The 17,415-nt window shown below is 41.6% G+C and overlaps 1 protein-coding gene across 3 annotated transcripts in view; it reads right to left on the reverse strand.

Moving 5' to 3' along the window:
• The window catches only part of fxr1 (FMR1 autosomal homolog 1), a 22,630-nt gene extending 9,310 nt beyond the window's left edge, over nt 1-13,320 (reverse strand). For 2 of the 3 annotated variants that reach the window (XM_080033325.1, XM_080033323.1), the window contains exon 1: nt 13,240-13,291. In XM_080033325.1, the coding sequence (XP_079889451.1) occupies nt 13,240-13,290 (51 nt within the window). In that variant the 5' untranslated portion in view covers nt 13,291. Of the gene's footprint in view, nt 1-13,239 lie in introns of all 3 variants that reach the window. The other variant, XM_080033324.1, reaches the window with a different exon arrangement.
• Nucleotides 13,321-17,415: the final 4,095 nt, after the last annotated feature.

Raw genomic sequence — 17,415 nt, forward strand, 5'->3', positions numbered from 1 at the left:
TTCTTGTAGGGATTATTATTAGGGGGCCAAGCCCGAGTAGGGCTGGGACCGCGTAATGCAGAGCAACGCGGTTCCCAAGCCCTGCGGGGCAGGGAACCCTATTGTTTTTGTTGGGCCTTTTATTAGGGGGCCAAGCCCGAGTAGGGCTGGGACCGCGTTTTGCAGAGCAACGCGGTTCCCAAGCCCTGCGGGGCAGGGAACCCTATTGTTCTTGTAGGGATTATTATTAGGGGGCCAAGCCCGAGTAGGGCTGGGACCGCGTTTTGCAGAGCAACGCGGTTCCCAAGCCCTGCGGGGCAGGGAACCCTATTGTTCTTGTAGGGATTATTATTCTTTATTCTTCCATGCGTAAAAGTGGTGCTGCAGCCCAAACCGTAAAGGCTTGGGACATGCCACTTGCATGGCTTATCCAGGTCCATGGTACGTACGCAGACACAAAAATTCAGACATGCCGGCCACTAGGTGGCGCTACAACAAAGGAAAAGGCTTTTTGGGCTATAACTTCCGCACCGAAAGTCCGACAGTCAAAAACTTTATATCCACAGATGCCCACAAGTCAGTTGCATCGTTTGAGATAGGCCACGCCCATTTGCGATAGGATAGATTTTTTGCTACTTCGCAAAAACTGTTTCAGTCACCAAAACATACTCCTCCTACAGTTTTCGCCCGATTTGGACGAAACCAAAAGCATTATGCCCTCCTAACTCCCACGAGCAATAGTTGGTCAATTAGTTTTTCTACGACCATCGGAAGACCAAACGGTAGCGCTTTAAAAATTTGCGAAAATCTGTAAAAAAAAAAAAAAAGAGGGATTTTCTTGAAACTCAAGGGAGACTATCATGGGGCATACTTGAGTCTATCAAAAAAATATGGGCAAGAAATTCCTTTGTGGGCCGGACTTATTAAAAAAAAGACTTTTTCAATTTTTTTGCCTGTTTTCGCCATTTCCTAAGTCTTTCGGCGGGAAAATTCAAAAAAGTGTCTTTACAATGGAGAGGTTGAGAATTTGATTTTGCTATAACTCCCCAACCGAACATCGCACATTGAAAAACTTGACATCCACTTGTTTGGTACATTGAGCTGCATTTTTCTATCTAATGTAGTTTTGCGAATGTCCTCCATAGGGGGCACCAAAACCACAAAAAGCAAAGAAAACGCGTTTGGGGCTATAACTTCCACACCGAACATCCCACAGTCAAACACTTTATATCCACAGATGCCCACAAGTCAGTTGCATCTTTTGAGATAGGCCACGCCCATTTGCATATGGGATTTTCTTTCGCTACATCGCAAAAACTGTGTCAGTCACCAAAACACACTCCTCCTACAGTTTTTGTCCGATTTGGACGAAACCAAAAGCATTATGCTCTACCGACTCCCACGAGCAAATGTTGTGTAAAGAATTTTTCTACGACCATCGGAAGACCAAACGGTAGCGCTTTAAAGATTTGCCTATTAGCTACCTTTTACCAAACTGCTCCTAAATCCAAAACGATTTATCCTATTAACACCAAACTTCACACATGTGTTTGTCCTATGGTTCTCAGGCTGGTTCTACTTTTTCCTTAAATTGCTCCAAAAGGGGGCGCCAAAAACACACTTGAGCATCTTTCTCTGCCATTATTTTTGCCTTTTGGTCTATAACTCCCAAACCAAACATCCCACATTCAAAAACTTTACATCCCCGGATTCCGTGAGGCGAGGGGCCGGCGCCGCGGACGACGACGCCCGATCCCGAGTCGCGTGGGAGGCTTGGCCCCCGTTCACAACTGCTTGCAGTTCTAGTTATTATTATTTTTCTCCGCGTAAAAGTGGTGCTGCAGCCCAAACCGTAAAGGTTTGGGACATGCCACTTCCAGGACATATCCACGTCTGTACCCCGTACGCAGACAAAAAAATTCAGACATCCCAGCCACTAGGTGGCGCTACAACAAAGGAAAAGGCGTTTTGGGCTATAACTTCCGCACCGAAAGTCTGACAGTCAAAAACTTTATATCCACAGATGCCCACAAGTCAGCTGCATCTTTTGAGATAGGCCACGCCCATTTGCGTATATATACATTTATTGCTACATCGCAAAAACTGTGTCAGTCACCAAAACATACTCCTCCTACAGTTTTCTCACGATTTGGACGAAACCAAAAGCATTATACTCTCCCGACTCCCACGAGCAAAGGAAGGTCAAATGATTTTTCTACGACCATCGGAAGACCAAACGGTAGCGCTTTAAAGATTCGCGAAAATTCCTTTAAAAAAAAAGGGGGGGGCGATTTTCTTGAAACTGAAGGGAGACTATCATGGGGCATACCTGAGCCTATGGCAAAAATATGGGCAAGAAATTCAGATGTGGGCCGGACTTATTAAAAAAAAGAGTTTTTCAATTTTTTTGCCTGTTTTCGCCATTTTCTAAGTCTTTAGGCGGGAAAATGGGAAAATTCAAAAAAGTGTCTTTACAATGGAGAGGTTGACAATTTGATTTTGCTATAACTCCCCAACCGAACATCGCACATTCAAAAACTTGACATCCACTTGTTCGGTACATTGAGCCGCATATTTCTATCTCACGTAATTTTGCGAATGTCATCCATAGGGGGCGCCAAAAACACAAAAAGCAAAGAAAACGCGTTTGGGGCTATAACTTCCACACCGAACATCCCACAGTCAAACACTTTATATCCACAGATGCCCACAAGTCAGCTGCATCTTTTGAGATAGGCCACGCCCATTTGCATATGGGATTTTCTTTCGCTACATCGCAAAAACTGTGTCAGTCACCAAAACACACTCCTCCTACAGTTTTTGTCCGATTTCGACGAAACCAAAAGCATTATGCTCTACCGACTCCCACGAGCAAATGTTGTGTAAAGAATTTTTCTACGACCATCGGAAGACCAAACGGTAGCGCTTTAAAGATTTGCACATTAGCTACCTTTAACCAAACTGCTCCTAAATCCAAAACGATTTATCCTATTAACACCAAACTTCACACATGTGTTTGTCCTATGGTTCTCAGGCTGGTTCTACTTTTTCCTTAAATTGCTCCAAAAGGGGGCGCCAAAAACACACTTGAGCATCTGTCTCTGCCATTACTTTTGCCTTTTGGTCTATAACTCCCAAACCAAACATCCCACATTCAAAAACTTTACATCCCCGGATTCCGTGAAGCGAGGGGCCGGCGCCGCGGACGACGACGCCCGATCCCGAGTCGCGTGGGAGGCTTGGCCCCCGTTCACAACTGCTTGCAGTTCTAGTTAGGGGGCCAAGCCCGAGTAGGGCTGGGACCGCGTTTTGCAGAGCAACGCGGTTCCCAAGCCCTGCGGGGCAGGGAACCCTATTGTTCTTGTAGGGATTATTATTATTCTTTTTCTTCTCCGCGTAAAAGTGGTGCTGCAGCCCAAACCGTAAAGGGTTGGGACATGCCACTTGCAGGGCTTATCCAGGTCCGTGCCTGGTACGCAGACAAAAAAATTCAGACATGCCGACCACTAGGTGGCGCTACAACAAAGGAAAAGGTGTTTTGGGCTATAACTTCCTCACCGAAAGTCCGACAGTCAAAAACTTCACATCCAAAGATGCCCACGAGTCAGCTGCATCTTTTGAGATAGGCCACGCCCATTTGCGTATATATAGATTTTTTGCTACATCGCAAAAACTGTGTCGGTCACCAAAACATACTCCTCCTACAGTTTTTGCCCGATTTGGACGAAACCAAAAGCATTATGCTCTACCAACTCCCACGAGCAAAAGTGGGTCAAATAGTTTTTCTACGACCATCGGAAGACCAAACGGTAGCGCTTTAAAGATTTGCGAAAATCCCTTAAAAAAAAAAAAAAGAGGGATTTTCTTGAAACTCAAGGGAGACTATCAAGGGGCATACCTGAGCCTATGGCCAAAATATGGGAAAGAAATTTTTATGTGGGCCGGACTTATTAAAAGAAAGAGTTTTTAAAAGATTTTGCCTGTTTTCGCCATTTTCTAAGTCTTTAGGCGGGAAAATGGGAAAATTCAAAAAAGTGTCTTTACAATGGAGAGGATGACAATTTGATTTTGCTATAACTCCCCAACCGAACATCGCACATTCAAAAACTTGACATCCACTTGTTTGGTACATTGAGCTGCATCTTTCTATCTAACGTAGTTTTGCGAATGTCATCCATAGGGGGCGCCAAAACCACAAAAAGCAAAGGAAACGCGTTTGGGGCTATAACTCCCACACTGAACATCCCACATTCAAAATCTTTACTTCCCCGGATTCCGTGAAGCGAGGGGCCGGCGACGCGGACGACGACGCCCGATCCCGAGTCGCGTGGGAGGCTTGGCCCCCGTTCACAACTGCTTGCAGTTCTAGTTATTATTATTTTTCTCCGCGTAAAAGTGGTGCTGCAGCCCAAACCGTAAAGGGTTGGGACATGCCACTTCCAGGGCATATCCAGGTCCGTACCCCGTACGCAGACACAAAAATTCAGACATGCCTGCCACTAGGTGGCGCTACAACAAAGGAAAAGGCGTTTTGGGCTATAACTTCCGCACCGAAAGTCCGACAGTCAAAAACGTTATATCCACAGATGCCCACAAGTCAGCTGCATCTTTTGAGATAGGCCACGCCCATTTGCGATAGGATACATTTTTTGCTACGTCGCAAAAACTGTGTCAGTCACCAAAACATACTCCTCCTACAGTTTTTGCCCGATTTGGACGAAACCAAAAGCATTATGCTTTACCAACTCCCACGAGCAAAAGTGGGTCAAATAGTTTTTCTACGACCATTGGAAGACCAAACGGTAGCGCTTTAAAGATTCGCGAAAATTCCTTAAAAAAAAAAAAAAAGGGGATTTTCTTGAAACTGAAGGGAGACTATCATGGGGCATACCTGAGCCTATGGCGAAAATATGGGCAAGAAATTCCTATGTGGGCCGGACTTATTAAAAAAAAGAATTTTTCAATTTTTTTGCCTGTTTTCGCCATTTTCTAAGTCTTTAGGCGGGAAAATGGGAAAATTCAAAAAAGTCTCTTTACAATGGAGAGGTTGACAATTTGATTTTGCTATAACTCCCCAACCGAACATCGCACATTCAAAAACTTGACATCCACTTGTTTGGTACATTGAGCTGCATCTTTCTATCTAACGTAGTTTTGCGAATGCCATCCATAGGGGGCGCCAAAACCAGAAAAAGCAAAGAAAACGCGTTTGGGGCTATAACTCCCACACCGAACATCGCACATTCAAAAACTTTACATCTCCGGATTCCGTGAAGCGAGGGGCCGGCGCCGCGGACGACAACGCCCGATCCCGAGTCGCGTGGGAGGCTTGGCCCCCGTTCACAACTGCTTGCAGTTCTAGTTATTCTTTTTCTTCTCCGCGTAAAAGTGGTGCTGCAGCCCAAACCGTAAAGGGTTGGGACATGCCACTTGCAGGGCTTATCCAGGTCCGTGCCTGGTACGCAGACAAAAAAATTCAGACATGCCGACCACTAGGTGGCGCTACAACAAAGGAAAAGGTGTTTTGGGCTATAACTTCCTCACCGAAAGTCCGACAGTCAAAAACCTCACATCCAAAGATGCCCACGAGTCAGCTGCATCTTTTGAGATAGGCCACGCCCATTTGCGTATATATAGATTTTTTGCTACATCGCAAAAACTGTGTCGGTCACCAAAACATACTCCTCCTACAGTTTTTGCCCGATTTGGACGAAACCAAAAGCATTATGCTCTACTGACTCCCACGAGCAAGAGTTGGTCAATTAGTTTTTCTACGACCATCGGAAGACCAAACGGTAGCGCTTTAAAAATTTGCGAAAATCTGTAAAAAAAAAAAAAAGAGGGATTTTCTTGAAACTCAAGGGAGACTATCATGGGGCATACTTGAGTCTATCAAAAAAATATGGGCAAGAAATTCCTTTGTGGGCCGGACTTATTAAAAAAAAGAGTTTTTCAATTTTTTTGCCTGTTTTCGCCATTTCCTAAGTCTTTCGGCGGGAAAATGGGAAAATTCAAAAAACTGTCTTTACAATGGAGAGGTTCACAATTTCATTTTGCTCATAACTCCCCAACCGAACATCGCACATTCAAAAACTTGACATCCACTTGTTTGGTACATTGAGCTGCATCTTTCTATCTAACGTAGTTTTGCAAATGTCATCCATAGGGGGCGCCAAAACCACAAAAAGCAAAGGAAACGCGTTTGGGGCTATAACTTCCACACCGAACATCCCACATTCAAAATCTTTACTTCCCCGGATTCCGTGAAGCGAGGGGCCGGCGACGCGGACGACGACGCCCGATCCCGAGTCGCGTGGGAGGCTTGGCCCCCGTTCACAACTGCTTGCAGTTCTAGTTATTATTATTTTTCTCCGCGTAAAAGTGGTGCTGCAGCCCAAACCGTAAAGGGTTGGGACATGCCACTTCCAGGGCATATCCAGGTCCGTACCCCGTACGCAGACACAAAAATTCAGACATGCCTGCCACTAGGTGGCGCTACAACAGCAGAAAAACACGTTTGGGTCTATAACTTCCGCACCGAAAGTCCGACAGTCAAAAACTTTATATCCACAGATGCCCACAAGTCAGTTGCAGCTTTTGAGATAGGCCACGCCCATTTGCGTATATATACATTTTTTGCTACATCGCAAAAACTGTGTCAGTCACCAAAACATACTCCTCCTACAGTTTTCGCCCGATTTGGACGAAACCAAAAGCATTATGCTCTCCTGACTCCCACGAGCAAAAGTGGGTCAAATAGTTTTTCTACGACTATCGGAAGACCAAACGGTAGCGCTTTAAAGATTCGCGAAAATTCCTTAAAAAAAATAAAAAAGGGGTTTTTCTTGAAACTGAAGGGAGATTATCATGGGGCATACCTGAGCCTATGGCAAAAATATGGGAAAGAAATTTTTATGTGGGCCGGACTTATTAAAAAAAAGAGTTTTTCAATTTTTTGGCCTGTTTTCGCCATTTTCTAAGTCTTTAGGCGGGAAAATGGGAAAATTCAAAAAAGTGTCTTTACAATGGAGAGGTTGACAATTTCATTTTGCTATAACTCCCCAACCGAACATCGCACATTCAAAAACTTGACATCCACTTGTTTGGTACATTGAGCTGCATCTTTCTATCTAATGTAGTTTTGCGAATGTCATCCATAGGGGGCGCCAAAACCACAAAAAGCAAAGAAAACGCGTTTGGGGCTATAACTCCCACACCGAACATCGCACATTCAAAAACTTTACATCTCCGGATTCCGTGAAGCGAGGGGCCGGCGCCGCGGACGACAACGCCCGATCCCGAGTCGCGTGGGAGGCTTGGCCCCCGTTCACAACTGCTTGCAGTTCTAGTTAGGGGGCCAAGCCCGAGTAGGGCTGGGACCGCGTTTTGCAGAGCAACGCGGTTCCCAAGCCCTGCGGGGCAGGGAACCCTATTGTTCTTGTAGGGATTATTATTATTCTTTATTCTTCCATGCGTAAAAGTGGTGCTGCAGCCCAAACCGTAAAGGCTTGGGACATGCCACTTGCATGGCTTATCCAGGTCCATGGTACGTACGCAGACACAAAAATTCAGACATGCCGGCCACTAGGTGGCGCTACAACAAAGGAAAAGGCGTTTTGGGCTATAACTTCCGCACCGAAAGTCCGACAGTCAAAAACTTTATATCCACAGATGCCCACAAGTCAGCTGCATCTTTTGAGATAGGCCACGCCCATTTGCGTATATATACATTTTTCGCTACATCGCAAAAACTGTGTCAGTCACCAAAACATACTCCTCCTACAGTTTTCGCCCGATTTGGACGAAACCAAAAGCATTATGCTCTACCGACTCCCACGAGCAAAAGTTGGTCAAATAATTTTTCTACGACCATCGGAAGACCAAACGGTAGCGCTTTAAAAATTCGCAAAAAATCCTTAAAAAAAAAAAAAAAGGGATTTTCTTGAAACTGAAGGGAGACTATCATGGGGCATACCTGAGCCTATGGCAAAAATATGGGCAAGAAATTCCTATGTGGGCCGGACTTATTAAAAAAAATAGTTTTTAAATTTTTTTGCCTGTTTTCGCCATTTCCTAAGTCTTTAGGCGGGAAAATGGGAAAATTCAAAAAACTGTCTTTACAATGGAGAGGTTGACAATTTGATTTTGCTATAACTCCCCAACCAAACATCGCACATTCAAAAACTTGACATCCACTTCTTCGGTACATTGAGCAACATCTTTCTATCAAACACAGTTTTGCAAATGTCATCCATAGGGGGCGCCAAACCACAAAAAGCAAAGAAAACGCGTTTGGGGCTATAACTTCCACACCAAACATCCCACAGTCAAACACTTTATATCCACAGATGCCCACAAGTCAGCTGCATCTTTCTACATAACACAGTTTTGCGAATGTCATCCATAGGGGGCACCAAAACCGCAAAAAGCAAAGAAAACGCGTTTGGGGCTATAACTCCCACACCGAACATCCCACATTCAAAAACTTTACATCCCCGGATTCCGTGAAGCGAGGGGCCGGCGCTGCGGACGACGACGTCCAATCCCGAGTCGCGTGGGAGGCTTGGCCCCCGTTCACAACTGCTTGCAGTTCTAGTTCCTATTATTTTTCTCCGCGTAAAAGTGGTGCTGCAGCCCAAACCGTAAAGGGTTGGGACATGCCACTTCCAGGGCATATTCAGGTCCGTACCCCGTACGCAGACAAAAAAATTCAGACATCCCGGCCAGTAGGTGGCGCTACAACAAAGGAAAAGGCGTTTTGGGCTATAACTTCCGCACCGAAAGTCCGACAGTCAAAAACTTTATATCCACAGATGCCCACAAGTCAGCTGCATCTTTTGAGATAGGCCACGCCCATTTGCGATAGGATAGATTTTTTACTACGTCGCAAAAACTGTGTCAGTCACCAAAACATACTCCTCCTACAGTTTTTGCCCGATTTGGACGAAACCAAAAGCATTATGCTTTACCGACTCCCACGAGCAAAAGTGGGTCAAATAGTTTTTCTACGACCATTGGAAGACCAAACGGTAGCGCTTTAAAGATTCGCGAAAATTCCTTAAAAAAAAAAAAAAGGGGGATTTTCTTGAAACTGAAGGGAGACTATCATGGGGCATACCTGAGCCTATGGCAAAAATATGGGCAAGAAATTCCTATGTGGGCCGGACTTATTAAAAAAAAGAATTTTTCAAATTTTTTGCCTGTTTTCGCCATTTTCTAAGTCTTTAGGCGGGAAAATGGGAAAATTCAAAAAAGTCTCTTTACAATGGAGAGGTTGACAATTTGATTTTGCTATAACTCCCCAACCGAACATCGCACATTCAAAAACTTGACATCCACTTGTTTGGTACATTGAGCTGCATCTTTCCATCTAACGTAGTTTTGCGAATGTCATCCATAGGGGGCGCCAAAACCACAAAAAGCAAAGAAAACGCGTTTGGGGCTATAACTCCCACACCGAACATCGCACATTCAAAAACTTTACATCTCCGGATTCCGTGAAGCGAGGGGCCGGCGCCGCGGACGACAACGCCCGATCCCGAGTCGCGTGGGAGGCTTGGCCCCCGTTCACAACTGCTTGCAGTTCTAGTTCTTATTCTTATTCTTCCATGCGTAAAAGTGGTGCTGCAGCCCAAACCGTAAAGGGTTGGGACATGCCACTTGCATGGCTTATCCAGGTCCATGGTACGTACGCAGAGGAAAAAATTCAGACATCCCGGTCACTAGGTGGCGCTACAACAAAGGAAAAGGCGTTTTGGGCTATAACTTCCGCACCGAAAGTCCGACAGTCAAAAACTTTATATCCACTGATGCACACAAGTTAGATGCATCTTTTGAGATAGGCCACGCCCATTTGCGTATATATAGATTTTTCGCTATATCGCAAAAACTGTGTCAGTCACCAAAACATACTCCTCCTACAGTTTTTGCCCGATTTATACGAAACCAAAAACATTATGCTCTACCAACTCCCACGAGCAAAAGTTGGTCAAATAATTCTTCTACGACCATCGAAAGACCAAACGGTAGCGCTTTAAAGATTCGCGAACATTCCTTAAAAAAAAAAAAAAAGGGGGATTTTCTTGAAACTGAAGGGAGACTATCATGGGGCATACCTGAGTCTATGGCAAAAATATGGGCAAGAAATTCCTATGTGGGCCGGACTTATTAAAAAAAAGAGTTTTTCAATTTTTTTGCCTGTTTTCGCCATTTTCTAAGTCTTTAGGCGGGAAAATTCAAAAAGTGTCTTTACAATGGAGAGGTCGACAATTTGATTTTGCTATAACTCCCCAACCGAACATCGCACATTCAAAAACTTGACATCCACTTGTTCGGTACATTGAGCTGCATATTTCTATCTGACGTAGTTTTGCGAATGTCATCCATAGGGGGCGCCAAAACCACTAAAAGCAAAGAAAACGTGTTTGGGGCTATAACTTCCACACCGAACATCCCACAGTCAAAAACTTTATATTCACAGATGCCCACAAGTCAGCTGTATCTTTTCAGATAGGCCACGCCCATTTCCGTATGGGATTTTTTTTCCCTACATCGCTGTGTCAGTCACCAAAACACATTCCTCCTACAGTTTTTGCCCGATTTGGACGAAACCAAAAGCATTATGCTCTACCGACTCCCACGAGCAAAAGTTGTGTAAATCATTTTTCTACGACCATCAGAAGACCAAGCGGTAGCGCTTTAAAGATTTGCACATTAGCTACCTTGTACCAAACTGCTCCTAAATCCAAAACGATTCATCCTATTAACACCAAACTTCACACATGTGTTTGTCCTATGGTTCTCAGGTTGGTTCTACTTTTTCCTTAAATTGCTCCAAAAGGGGGCGCCAAAAACACACTTGAGCATCTTTCTCTGCGATTTTTTTTGCCTTTTGGTCTATAACTCCCAAACCGAACATCCCACATTCAAAAACTTTACATCCTCGGATTCCGTGAAGCGAGGGGCCGGCGCCGCGGACGACGACGCCCGATCCCGAGTCGCGTGGGAGGCTTGGCCCCCGTTCACAACTGCTTGCAGTTCTAGTATTTAATTGAGACGTTAAAATACAAGAGCAAAGTGTGATGAACTGAAAAGATTTTTGTTAAAGTAAACAAACACTCTTCTTCTTACCTGTGCGAATTTGTCTCTATCCATTATTTTATGTATGATCAAATTAAAATAATATATATGGGTTTTGGATTAACTTGATCACACAATGCACATGTGAGTAGGTCCTGTTTCTGCATGCATTTATTTCAGACCTGTTTTAGTATCAAATAACAGTGAAAAAAATCTTAGTTTAGGGGATTAATTAAATTGTAATCACACTTAATACTGTAGCGTTAAGCCCGGGACAGCTGACAAACAGGGAAGTGGACAGAGTGAGTCATGAAACCAGGGTTGGGCAGTGATGGGGGTGGAACTAAATTACATCCACTCAAGCATTTCTTGCTTATGAACAATTTCAAGGTACTGTACTACTGTACTTTTTTTCCTTTTAAATGCAACTTTGTACTTCTACTCCTTTTCCTTTACATTCCAGCTGCAAATATTGTACTTTTTGCTCCATCTCATTTGTCACTAGTTGTTACTACCATTTGGTGAATTAGTTGATAAACTGAAGGATTAAGTGTTCATTTATTGGATGAGATCATTCCACTTACTTACTAAGCAAAATAAACTATTATAAAAAATATGTTGTAATATACTTGGAAATTAATTGGTGACATTATAAACACACGATGATCTTACAGAATGTGATACATTGCTGTAGATTAAACTACCCAAAAGTGGGCAACAGTAGAACTAAATATATAAAAAACAACTGCAGCAGTGAAATGCAACATACACATTAAAGCAGAAGTAATTTTAGTCCAAGACATAATATTCTGCATATTACAATACCTTTATAATGACTATATCAACCTTTGATACTTGAAGTTGCTGATAACATACTTTTATTTAGGTGGACTGTATGTGTGTGTGTGTGTGTGTGTGTGTGTGTGTGTGTGTGTGTGTGTGTGTGTGTGTGTGTGTGTGTGTGTGTGTGTGTGTGTGTATGTATATATATATATATATATATATATATATATATATATATATATACTGTACAGTGTTTTATATTGATCTATTTTGTACATGAAAACATGGCCTATGTGTTCATATAATAACTATCAATTTATTTGCATTGTTTATTTCTTTTGTTTACGTCCCGGATTCTCTTTCTACTTGTCCAAGAATTGAGATATTTTTCAGAACTCAGACAACTAGGGATTGATGATAACTTGAATTTTGATACAGCGATTTAGACTGCTCCTGTAGCTGGTGTGTGTATCACAGATACACTTTTAGTACAGTGTTTTCACAGTGTGGTATTGTTACTATTCCTAAAGGAAAAGATCACAGTACTTCTTCCACCGCTGGCGTTGGCTACACCGTACACTACACATGGATAAAAACTACGGACAGTATCAAATAGTTCTTACATCTGAAAAATGGAGGTGAAGCGAGAAAAGGATATGAGGGAAGAAACAAACAGAGAGAGAGAGAGAGAGAGAGTGGAGACATGGGACTGTAGCAGGCAGCACATCTAGAAATAGCTTTTAAGTCTGCGGTATCAGTGACCCACTCCTGACATGCCAGCTGGTCAGGATTGACAAGGAACAACTGGCACCAAGAGAAAATAGCTTGGGCATGATGAGGTATCAAATAATAGGCATCCCTAGAAGAAGGTGCAGCTTTCAAAGCCTTGTCATAACGAGCCATTATGCCTCCTCAATATGACATTTAATACGATTATGTTATTATGTTCGAACTCTCTTATAACCGTATAAATAATATATAAAGAGCTACATACAATATGACGTCCAATTTACTTGAGCCATATATTTTGACGTCAACAGTTGTGACACCTAGCAAGTTAGCTCGGTGTTAGCCCAGGGGGGAGCTACAATCAAGCGTCAAATACACTGACAATAGCCTGCATCGAGTATGTATTACACCACTTGCTTGCGAGCTCGTGCGTCTGTTGCTCCGAGTTAAAATAAAGATCGATACAAAAGTGAAAAAGGTTCCGTGAGCGATGCTAGGTAGCTTAGCCGGCTAACTTCTGCTAGCATTGCTAGCACACCCTTAGCAGTTAATTGGCGTCCAGAGCCAAGTCGGAACAAGACGCCGGAGTCCACAAGACTTGAACTATAATACTGCGTCGTGTGAGAGGAGTGTGGTGTTTATTGTTGAGTTAATAAGCAGGTGTTTTACCTTGTAATAAGCCCCGTTGGAGCCGCGGACCTCCACCGCCAGTTCTTCCATATTGGACACGCAAAGGATGCCGGGACGACAGGTGCTCCTTAAAGCATCACGAGGAAGTTCCTTCCTCACTGTACTTTTACTTTCATATGTTTATAATATTCATTGGGGCACTACCTGGCTGGCTCGTTCCATTCTGCAATACCCAACCAACTGAAAGAAGTACATTTCAAATTGTACATTATAGCCTATTTATCCTACCCATAGCCTACATTCAGCTCAAAATGTGTAAACATTGACAAAAAAATATGGTAATATTGAAAAAAAAAAATGAAAATACAATTCAAAACTTATTTTATGAATATCAATAGCCTATTAAATAGCGTAATGGGGAATAAATAATTAAAGCATATTGTAACACTCAAACCAGTCAGTCTATTAAGCTGGAAGCTAAGGATGTATAGCCTCAGGCAGGATATATTATGAAAACAAAAAACTGAAATTTAATCTATGAATTTTACCTCCACAAATCCAAGTTCTCTAGATCAGCTATAGTCAATGTTTTAAATGGAATGTGCACATACAGTAGACTAGTGTTTCAAGATTATTTTTTAACTTCATGCATTTCAAGAAAAAACTGAGAAAAAAGTCAAAATATCAAGAATAAAGTTGAAATACAATTTCATTTTTTTTATTAACCTTTATTTTTCCAGGAATATACTCATTGAGATTCAAAATCTCTTTTTCAAGAGAGTCCTGGCCAAGAAGGCAGCATAAAAACATAAAAGATTCACATTAAAAAAACAAAATTTCACACTTAAAACAAGACACAAAACACAATAAAAAATAAAAATAAAATAAAAAGTCACAAAGCATCAATCTCATTGGCAGTAAGTCAGTGTTCATGAATAAAGTCACCCCTTCCAAGCTTGTGTTTTTAATTGCTGAAATGACAGTTTCCTGAGAACTACAATGTGTTTTTGAGCTTAAAGAAAAATCAATTAGTAAAGCTGATTTAGAAGTACAGTTTCACCAATTCATTGACACTATGGCATTTTGTTTGATGCAGTCTCAAAAGGTCGACTTCACTGTTGAAAAGTCAATGTGTAGTGTATTCCCGACATTTTGACTTTCTACTAGAGTAGTAGAAAGTGAAAATGTCGGGAATACACTAGACAGTTCAACTTTATTCTAGACATTTCAACGTTTTTCCTGAAGTGCAAAATGAAAAATTAAAAAATCCTCCTCTCACCTCATGCAAACACTCTGTTTGAAGCTGCTCTGTCCTGATGAGAGTTCAGTGATTCGTTAGAATGATAAAAGCTGAATATCGGATAGGGGAGAACGGGGTAAGTAGGCACACTTTTTACTCTAGTGAGAATTGCTTATCACCTAAACATCTTTCAATAGTCATTCCTACATTAAATTGAAGCTTAAGGTGTTGGCTTGAAAAGTGTACCCCTCACTTTTTCTATCTTATTGTAATAAATAAGAAATTAATCATCAAAGACACCCTTACACATTGTGACAACCAACCCCATCAAGGGGTCGGTTGTCAAACACTATGGGGTTGTTTGTCACCATGTTATCTTAATGGGAATAATCTTAAAAAGAAGGCAAGAAAGTAGAGCTAAATTTGAAAGTTTAATTGCATTGTCAAGTTGACAAATAGGCCTACAAAACTTACTGTAGCCTTGGCAGCTGGTCTAGTTTGGGATGCACTGGGTTGTTATGATTTTGTTGCCCTTTTTTCTTTTGCATGCTAGCTGCCTTTTCCTGCTCTATTATTTCCTTCTCTGGGGTGTCAGTGAGGATACAGCTTGACATTTTCTTTCGTTATTGGGTTCCTTTTCTGGCTGCAGCCTTGAGATAACATGTGACAGCCAACCCCCCCAAAAATGTGACGACCAACCCCAACTTGAATTTCTTGCTAGCATCAAGGCCAACAACCATCTGACAACTAATTAGCTTGCTAACCACAATCTAAACTATAGTTTACCCTTCACACTTTGTATGGGTAACAAGTGTGTTGTTATGAACCCATTGTGTAAAAGCCTAGAAGAAAAATACTGAGGAGCTAAATATTTTCAATTTGACATGAAAAACACAAACAGTCGTCTCACCTCAAATTCAGCAGTCTAACTCCAAGGAAGACTATGTAGGTGACCTCTGATCCCAATTCTGGATATTTAAATACCAAAATTTCACAGACAGCGCCTTCTGGTTCTGAGATATAACGATTGTGACAACCAACCCGTGTGACAAATTACCCCGTTCTCCCCTACATGACAACAAAAAAATGCTGGTTTGAACAAAACCATCAACAATGTGACCGATTTTAAAGCAGTTCACAGGAGGGCAACCTTCTTCAAAACACTGAATTCTCCAGTCCACTTTTAAACACTTGGACCCACTCAAGCTGTTGAAGCTCTTTTTTGAGGCACTTCATTTAAACTTTCTAAATGGTGCATATAATAAAGACTCCCTGCACTTGTCCTTGTTTGAAAAAGGGCATTTTAATTTCTAACTGAAGGTTAAACCGGTTAACAATCAGAGCAAAAACTAGCGTAAATTTGCTTTATCTCTATTATTCTGTTCTGCGGAGGAGTAACAAGTAGGCATACAAACATTTCAGCTGATGCCCTCCTTGGTGGAGGCTAAAGTAACACAATACAAGCTACTTGGGCCTACTGTTTGCTCCATGATGCTATGGCCTATTTTTGTTGTTTATTTTTTTAATTAATTGCTGGGAGTAAAATGAAATGAGTGAAAATATACAATATAGCCCAATTAAAACAGTTACAGGTAGAGTTTGACAGATTTAAGATAATATGTCTAAATTGGTTAAAGGATATGAAGGTTTTCATTTTAATTTGTTAGAATATGAAGTTAGATGTAAGATTGATCATCATTATCAGAGGAGAAAATGCGGTACAGTGTACAAAGCAACCATCTTTAAGGATCAAATGTTGTTTTTTTAACCAACACTTTACTGAAGATACTTTTGGTGAATGGCCTTTGATTCCATCATCATCACCACCACAAGTAATCATAGCTATAAGAGTTTGGGTGGTATGTTTAGCCACCTGTTTTGTTGTGAGCTGCTAAAGGACACACACACAGTAGACTTAATATTCAGAGTGTGGTAATGAGTCAAACATATGAACATGCACTGGTTCATGTTTTACAAACAACCACTGTGACACCTAGTGGCCAACAGTTCATCTCCTGACTGTAACTCCTGTTCATCTGATATTTATCCTGATTTAGCACCACCATGAGACTGCAGCCAAGATACGCTACAACGCTGAATGGTCAAATAAAAACAACAATGGGGCATATAGCAATGTCAAATCAAGCCAAACATAGCTCAACAAATTCAGACAATTGTACACTGTTATTAGTCATTTATTATAGAAGGTATAATTTGAGAAGTCAGTGTTGAGCTAAAGACAAAATTACCTGCCAAGTCAAACTCATTCCGGTAAAGTAAGAAGCAATTTATATATCGTAAAAAGCAACTGAACTTTCTAGGTAGTTTACATTATTCCCTGAAGCTTTTACATGCAACAGGTATGATAGTAAATACACTTTTTGAGATATTTTTGTAATAATATTTTGCTAAAAATAAGACAACAACAAATGATGTGTTCATGTTTTTTTAATCATTTGCAGCACAGTAGCCAAACATTAACAAGAAACGTGCCATCATAATACTGAATAACTATATGGACAAGAATGTAATAAAAGCAAAGAAAAAGAGAGGGTCTGTGGATATTAACACTTTTTGAAATCTGAAAGGACATTTGAAATCAAGCTGTAGTAGGCTCATACAATTCATGAAGAAGAAAAGTATAGAGATAGAAAGAAAATGCATACAAATGACATAATCTCTGTTGGGTGACTCTTTACAGCATCTCATTTAAATTTGGACCAGAAAGTACATGCTTGCTACTGTGTGTAATGAAAATTAATATAACAGATTTTCAGGTGCACGTTTAGTCTCATTTCCAACAATCCCTGCAGATTCCTTGTCTTTATTATTAAAATAAAGACACATAGAGATTACACACTACATGCAATACAAAATGCACAGTCCAATAATAAGCCAATGCATGCAAAAAGCTTGAAAACAGGCAGAGAAAACTGCTTAAAAGTGTAATAAAGATGAACTATTACGCAGCAAAA

Source organism: Ammodytes marinus (assembly GCF_949987685.1).
Source record: "Ammodytes marinus genome assembly, chromosome: 8".
NCBI lineage: Eukaryota > Metazoa > Chordata > Actinopteri > Uranoscopiformes > Ammodytidae > Ammodytes > Ammodytes marinus.